This window comes from Cynara cardunculus, unplaced genomic scaffold (genome assembly GCF_001531365.2).
Source record: "Cynara cardunculus var. scolymus isolate 2C unplaced genomic scaffold, CcrdV1 Un_Scaffold_3370, whole genome shotgun sequence".
NCBI classification, from domain to species: Eukaryota; Viridiplantae; Streptophyta; class Magnoliopsida; order Asterales; family Asteraceae; genus Cynara; species Cynara cardunculus.
The window spans coordinates 1-8,570 of NW_020201448.1; the positions used below are offsets into that span (position 1 = coordinate 1).

General features: G+C 41.5%; 1 protein-coding gene across 1 annotated transcript in view; it reads right to left on the minus strand.

Annotated features, from left to right (window-relative positions):
- Nucleotides 1-115: 115 nt before the first annotated feature.
- Nucleotides 116-8,570, minus strand: part of LOC112503604 (cilia- and flagella-associated protein 251-like) — a gene marked incomplete at its 3' end in the record, with an annotated part of 13,394 nt that continues 4,939 nt past the window's right edge. Inside the window, exons 2-3 of the mRNA XM_025107610.1 lie at nt 431-775; nt 116-364 (exon numbers count right to left, since the gene is read on the minus strand). Of these exons, the coding sequence (XP_024963378.1) occupies nt 116-364; nt 431-775 (594 nt within the window). The remainder of the gene's footprint in view (nt 365-430; nt 776-8,570) is intronic.

The window sequence follows — 8,570 nt, forward strand, 5'->3', positions numbered from 1 at the left end:
CTTCTCCTTCTTCTTCTTCTTCTTCTTCTTCTTCTTCTTCTTCTCCTTCTTCTCCTTCTCCTCCTTCTCCTCCTTCTCCTCCTTCTCCCCCTTCTCCCCCTTCTCCTCCTTCCGCCCCTTCTTCCGCTTCCGCCGCTTCCTCCTCTTCCGCCGCTTCCTCCGCTTCCTCCGCTTCCTCATCTTCCGCCGCTTCCTCATCTTCCGCCGCTTCCGTCGCTTCCTCCGCTTCCTCCGCTTCCGCCTCTTCCTCCTCTTTCGCTGCTTCCGCCTCTTCCGCTTCCTCTGCTTCTGCCTCTTCCTCCGCTTCCGCCTCTTCCTCCGCTTCCGCCTCTTCCGCCGCTTCCGCCTCTTCCTCCTCTTCCTCCTATTCCGCCGCTTCCGCCGCTTTGTCTGCTTCCGCCTCTTCCTCCGCTTCCTCCTCTTCCGTCGCTTCCGCCGCTTCCTCCTCTTCCTCCGCTTCCTCCTCTTCCGCCGCTTCCGCCGCTTCCGCCTCTTCCTCCGCTTCCTCCTTTTCCTCCGCTTCCTCCGCTTCCGCCGCTTCCTCCGCTTCCTCCGCTTCTGCCGCTTCCTCCTTTTCCTCCGCTTCCTCCGCTTCCGTCGCTTCCTCCTCTTCCACCTCTTCCGCCGCTTCCTCCTCTTTCTCCTCTTCCTTCGCTTCCGCCGCTTCCTCCTCTTCCGCCTCTTCCTCCTCTTCCGCCGCTTCATCCTCTTCCGCCGCTTCCGCCGCTTCCTCCTCTTCCGCCGCTTCCGCCGCTTCCTCCTCTTCCTCCTCTTCCTCCTTTTCCTCCTCTTCCTCCTCCTCCTCCTCCTCCTCCTCCTCCTCCTCCTCCTCCTCCTTCGCTTCTTCATCTTCTTCTTCATCATTTTTAACGTCTACTCTTCTTACTCTTCTTCCTCCTCTTCGTCCTCCTCTTCCTCTTCCTCTTCTTCTTCCTCCTCCTCCTCCTCCTCCTCCTTCGCTTCTTCCTCTTCTTCCTCTTCTTCCTATTCTTCTTCATCATTTTTAACGTCTCCTCTTCTTCCTCTTCTTCCTCTACCTCTTCCTCTTCCTCTTCCTCTTCTTTCTCTTCTTCCTCTTCTTCCTCCTCTTCCTCCTCCTCTTCCTCCTCCTCCTCCTCCTCCTCCTCCTCCTCTTCCTCTTCCTCTTCCTCTTCTTCTTCTGGCTGTTGTAATTATAGAGTTAGACTCTACTAAATCTGAGGATATAGTAGAATCTAATCTTGCAGATTTTGATGAATCCCTGGTGCTTTTAACTAAATCTTTTAGGAGATTCTCCAACAAGAGCAACTTCCGCAGATCTCCTTCGCTGACCATTAAGGAAAAACCAAAGTCTGACAAGATAGACAAGGCTTTAGCAATCTGCTACAATTGTCACCGCACCGGACATTTTGTAGGTGAATGCAGATCAAAAAACACTGCGACGCCATCTTCTAAATCCCCATCCTCCTTCAGATCCAGGGATGACAAATACCTGAAGCTGAAGGAGAAATATAAGAAGAAGAAGAATCACCAGCGAAAGTCCAAAGGTCTCATCGCTGAAGAGCATGATTGGGTTGATTCGTCTGATGAATCATCATCTGATGAGGAAGATACAGCCTATCTTTGCTTGATGGCTAAGGATGTCAAAGAAGAAGCTTCAGAGACATCTACTTCAATTGAACCATCAAACTCTTCTCCTGCTCAGGTATGTATCCTGAATGAACCCTCTTCCTCTTCTTCTAGCCTATCCGCACTAGACACGTTAACAGTAGATCTTTACAATGCTTTCAATGGCAAATCAAAAGCATAAATGCTTAATCTTGATCTTCAAGAGCAGTTGAAGATTTGCCATTCTAAGATCAAGGAGCTAACCAAGGTTGAAGAAAACCTAAAAGATCAGGTCATTGTAAACCAAGCCATCACTGTTGAACACGAAAAGGCTATCGCTGAGCGTGAGCGAGTAATCGCTGAGCTCAAGGCTGAGAAGGCTACCATAGAAGGATGGTGCAAAGCCTCTATCAAAGCCTTTGAGATCATCAATGCTCAGATCTCAGCCAAGATAACGACTGGTCTATGATTTTCCTATGATCAGGAAGAATATGTCACTGACAAGTCCATGTTTAAGGTTGGTACCTTTGTCTCTTCCATTCCTGACACTTCTTCCTCTCAGTCTTCTTTTACTGAGAGTCATCTTGATGGAACTCCTTCGAGTTCAGGTTGCAAAGACAAAGGTAAATCTATTGTCACAGCACCTCCTCCTAAGAAGTCTAACAAGTCCAATAGATAAAGGTCTATTTCTTCAGCTTGTAAACCTTCTTCTTCAGGGACTAAGAAATCTGAATCCTCTCAGAAATCCAAGTCTCAGCTCAAGGTGAATGCTTCACCTAAGGACTCCAAAGCCTCAAAGGTTCCTCCAAGAACTAATGAAAATGGAATCTTTGGAGCTGGTCCCTCTTCTAATCTGTTACTACCTGGCCCTAAACCTACCTTAAGCTTTAGGAAGTGTAAACACTATGGTGAAAATACATATATTGCCAGCAAGTGTCCTTTTGCCACCAAGGCTGGTCCATTAGCTAAGGGCAAGAAAGTAGTCAAGGTTGATAAATCAACCAAGGCAAAATCCTCCACTAATGCTGCAAAAGCAACCAAAGTGAAGCAAACCACTGGAGCTTCTTCAGGCTCAGTGAAGACAACAATTGCTATTAAGTCTTCAACATCAGATGTTGTAATTCCAACCACTGAAGCCACTTCATCAGGCTCAGTGAAGACTTCCACTGACTCTATTTTATTATGTCAGAGGTTGTTCCTCTATCCACTCAAACCTCTTCAGGTTTAGTGATGCCATCAACTGACGCTAGTTCTTCAGCACTAGTGGATGATGCCTCTAACAGTGCTGGACCCCAATAGCTGGGTACCAATAGCATTTTTAAACTGTTCCCTTGTGCAGGATGTCAAAGGCATATGGTATCTCGATAGTGGATGCTCAAGGCATATGACTGGAGACAAATCCATGCTAATTCATTACAAGGAAAAAAGAGGAGCTTCCGTGACATTTGGAGGAAACGAAAAAGGATATACCAGAGGTTTTGGTATATTAACCAATGGTGCAGCTACGTTCAAGCGTATTGCATACGTTAAAGGACTGAAGCACAACCTTCTTAGCATCAGTTAACTGTGTGACAAAGACTACACAATAAATTCTCGAAGAATTCATGTTGCGTCTTTGACAAAGATGATAAGGTTGCCTTGATCGGTTCTCGCCTAGAGAATGCATATATTATCAATATGAATTCTACTACCACTGAGAACAACTGTTTTTTTTCTTTAAAGCCTCGTCGGATATCAACTGGCTATGGCACAAACGACTTTCTCATCTTAACTTCAAGACACTCAGTGAGCTGTATAGAAATGATGTTGTCACTGGTCTTCCTCAACACTCCTTTGCAAAGGAATCTCTGTGCTCAACATGTGAAAAAGTAAAACACACAAGAACTAGCTTTAAGTCAAAGCAAATCTCTTTAGTGACTGCGCCTCTTCAGCTAATGCACATGGATCTTTTTGGTCCAGTCAACGTGCAATCTATTGCTGGAAAGAAGTTTACACACGTCATAGTTGATGAGTACTCCAGGTACACTTGGGTCTTCTTTCTCAGATCCAAAGATGAAGCACCTGAAGATATCATTTCATTCATCAAGAAAATAGAAGTACTTAACAACATCAAGGTACGATCTATTAGAAGTGACGATGGTACTGAATTCAAAAACAGTACTATAGATAACTTCTTTGAGAACAAGGGAATTTCTCACAACTTTTCTTCAGTGAGAACTCCTCAGCAAAATGGGGTTGTTGAAAGGAGAATTCGAACAATCATAGAGGCTGCTCGATCAATGCTCAACGAATCCCAACTCCCTACTTAATTCTAGGTTGAAGCTGTCAACACCTATTGTTTCACTCAAAATCGGTCGCTGATCGTAAAGAGGTTGAAGAAGACAACTTATGAACTTTTTCATGGAAGAAAGCTTTCTATAAGCTTTCTACACATTTTTGGTTGTACTTGTTACATTCTTAACAATCGTGACCAACATGGAAAGTTCGGTCCCAAATTTGATGAAGGAATCTTTCTTGGATATTCTTCAGTATCCAAAGCCTCCAGAGTAGTCAACAAACGAAGACAGACGATAGAAGAAACTATCCATGTCACCTTTGACGAATCTCAATCAGCTAATTCAATACCCATCTTGAATGATGATGATAAATTAGAAACCTGGATGTTCTCTCACTATGGACAATCTGAAGCTTCCTACAGTGCTCCTCTCAACACTGAAACCCCTGAAGCTGAAGGCGATGCACTTATCATTCCAGTTACAGCTAGTCACTCCAACACATCTTCTTCAGAGATCGCTGTCGTGCTCATTAGCTGTATTCCTCCTTATACTTAAAACACTGATCAATCAGTGAATGAAATGCCTTCAGCATCTGAACCTATTTTAGTTGCTGAATTTGAGGCTCCTTTAGCAACAGTTCCTATTGCTGAAGACAATGCAACTGAAGCCTCATCCTCTGTTCCTGAACTTACTTACTCAGATGATATTCCTCTACCAGCTCAGCGATGTACTAAAGACCATGCAATTCATCAAATTCTTGGTGATCCAGATCCAGGTATCAAGACTCGTCGTGGTCTAAGTAATATCAGTCTCTTTGTCAACTTTCTTTCTTTAGTTAAACCTAGTAAAATCAATGATGCTATCTCAGGCCCGAGTTGGGTCATTGCCATGCAAGAGGAGCTCATTGAGTTTGATAGGAAAAAAGTCTGGTACCTTGTCCCACGTCCTTCTGACAAAACAGTGATAGGCACCAAATGGGTCTATCACAACAAGATGGATGAGGAAGGTGTGATAACCTGTAACAAGGCTCGACTTGTTGCTCAGAGTTATAGACAAGAAAAAGGGATGGACTATGACGAAACCTTCGAACTAGTGGCTAGACTCGAAGCTATTCAACTCTTTCTATCCTTTGCTGTCCATAGAGACTTTAAAATCTACCAAATGGATGTAAAAAGCGCTTTCCTAAATGGAAAACTTCAAGAGGAAGTTTATGTTGAACAACCTCCAGGGTTTCTTGACCCTAAGTATCCAAACCATGTTTATCGTTTGGATAAGGCTCTTTATGGGTTAAAATAGGCTCCTCGTGCCTGGTATGATACCCTTTCCTCATTTCTCATCTCTGAGAAATTTGTTCGTGGAAATATTGACCAGACCTTATTTCTTAGGAAAGTTAAGGGTCATATCATTCTAGTCCAAATTTATGTCGATGATATTATATTTGGTTCTACTAATCCCTCTTTACGTTTTCGGTTCGCAGATCGCATGAAGAAAAAATATCAGATGAGCATGATGGGAGAACTAACATTCTTTTTAGGTCTCTAGATCAAACAATCAGATAAATGTATCTTTATCAGTCAGAGTAAGTATGTTCGTGAGATACTGAAGAAGTTTGATTTATCAAACACTTCATCTATGAAGACTCCAATGGCTCCTCCACTCTCTCTTAACAAGGATCCAAATGGAAGCCTATAAACGTAACGGTTTATAGAGGAACGATCGGCTCCCTGCTGTATCTAACAACTAATCGACCAGATATCATGTACTCTACCTGCTTATGTGCATGATATCAATCTGAACTTAAGGAATCCCATCTGATTTGCTGTAAAATGCATCTTCAGATATCTTAAAGGAACTCCTAACATGGGTCTCTGGTACCCTAAAGGTTCAGGTTTTGACCTAATAGGTTACTCGGATAATGGTTTTGCAGGTTGCAAAATTGATAGGAAAAGCACCACTAGAGGCTGTCAACTTCTAGGTGGATAGTTGGTGAGCTGGACAAGCAAGAAGCAAAACTCAGTGTCCACATCAACCGCTGAAGCTGAATATGTAGCCGCTGGTAGTTGTTGTGCCCAAATTCTTTGGATGAAAAATCAGTTGATGGACTATGATCTTCAGTTTTCAGAAGTTCCTATCTATTGTGATAGCACTAGTGCTATTGCAATTGCAATAACCCTCTACTTCACTCGAAGACCAAACATATAGAGATCGGATATCATTTTATTAGAGATCATGTTATGAATGCTGACATTGATCTTCACTTCGTTCCAACTGATTACCAGCTCGCTGACCTTTTCACCAAGCCTCTTGATGAGACAAGATTTAACATCTTGATCAGTGAACTAGGGATGCTAAATGCTGAAGAATAATCTTTAGCTATTAACATCCTTCAGTAAGTGAAATGATTCAGTGCTCTATCTCTGTCACTGAACTCTTAAGTAAATGTATATATTCTCTATAAGGTATGATTACTTATTCCTTTTCTTACAAAAACTTAAAACTATCACTGAAGCTTTTTTCTTCAGTGATAAAAATGTTCTAAAAGTTTGATTTAGTGATTCTTTGTTCACTGAACATTTTTATAAGTATATCTCTCTTATACTTATATTTTCTTAAAAATCAAAATGATCACTGAATATTTCCCGTTCAGTGATTCAAATGTTTTTAAATGCCAGAATAGGTGATTCTTCTATCACTGCCACTGAAGTCTTAAAACTATCATTGAAGCTTTTCTTCTTTAGTGATAAAAATGTTTTAAAAGGTCTTTTCAGTGTGCCTTTCAAAAGTAAATGAATCTTCATTTTTTTTAAAATCTTTTCGTTTTTACAATAAATAGTTAATGAATCGTCTTTATGACGACATTCCCTATTTACAATGCACAACGCTTTGAGACGAGCAAAAATGTACTCTCATATGCTACCTCATTAAATGTAATCCAATCATGGATGAGAACGTTCCATTTTTTTCATCATGGCCTTTTTCCTCAACTGTCGCCTTTTTCTCTCTCATATCTTCCCTCTCCTCCTACCTATAAATATGAGACTTCTCTTTCACTTTCCTCTTTACGCTTTAAAAAATCAAAGATGAACCTCTGCTGATTTACCAAGCAAGAACTTCTCTCGAATTCCTTCTACGATCTTTCTCTCTTAACTCAACTTAAGGTCAATATTTCTTTTCTTGTTCTTCTACTCTTAGAAGAAATGTGTTTAATCTTTTTAAGAACTTTATTCTCTTAAAACATTAAACATTAATGATTATAAACTCAACCTTCTACTTGGTTGTAATCACATTTCTTCAAAACACACTCTACTTGAAAAACCCTAATCTTTTTCAAGGATTTTTCAAAAGAAGTTTTTCTTGATTCAAAAACTTATATACACACATATCTTGTTTATCTAACAAACTGTTTTATCTTTTTTTTAATTAAAAATAGATGGCTGCCAAGAATGTAGGATTCACCATCGATGAAGTGTCCTTCAAGGCCAACAATCATTTTGCCTTGTTGGACATCCCTTCGAACAAGGATTTCTACCAGGAAGCGGCTGACTTCCTTAAAGAGTCATCCCTTGCCTTTGCCCCTAACCATGAGCCTGTCATGGTTAAGGAGGTTCTACAGTAGTTCTGGTTCACTAATGAGGTGGTCGACGTTGAAGACAAGAACGACCGCCAAGTCGAGCAAATCAACTTCACATTCAACCGCATGACTGTAAAGTTTGGCGTGAACACCGTGAGGACCACTCTATGCCTCCCCAAGGGCCCCTTTGACAGCGAGCCCACAACAGCCGAGATCATCGAATGTCTTGATGCCATTAGCTATCAATAGCCAATGAATAAGGACTCAAATGCTCCCATGAAGTCCCTGTCGAAGATTGAGAAAAACAGGATGTCAGCGATCTGGCAATACCTGTTTTCTCACTTCATCCTGTCCATGGGTGGAAAAACTGGAGGACAAGACCAGGCCTCCAGGATAGCCCTGACATTTGGCATTTCTGCGATTCAGCATCACAATATAAATTATGATGCGGTCATTTTTGATGACCTGGTGCAAAAGTTGAACAAGCGCTAGCGAGAAAAGGTGGTACCCTACACCAGGTTCCTTTTCTAAGAAAAGGCATCACAATATATGTAATAACCCTCACATTCCCATTACATATAATTCACATCATCATACTCATAATACTCATAATAGTATTATTAAAAAAATGAGCTATCAAAATGTATCTTTAATACATATGCACACAAACTAATATCATCATTCAGACCTTTCCCTTGCCTTTATCTTTCAGAGTACGCTGACCTACAAAACAGGTTAGTCCAACAATTGAGCGTTAGACCATAAGGTCTAGTGAGTGTATAACCGGACGATACACCGCACAACCTTTGACCGGTTTAGAGTATACCGGTCACCACTTGGCCGGTTTAAAAGATATCCGGTCAATACACCGCACAACACTTGAGCGGTTTAGAAATAGACCGATCACCTCTTGGCCGGTTTAGATGATATCCGAACAATACACAAGCGGTTTAATTTGTCCGGATTACAATCCGGACAACTCTTGAACGGTTTAAACAAGAACTTCTCAWAAAATGTAACAAAATTCATGAAAACCAGTTCTAAATGCTTATCAAACTGTATGTAAGCAATTCATACTCAAAGCTTTTTATACACTCACCTTTTAGAAGTTGTGAATCAAAGCTTTTGTTATCTCC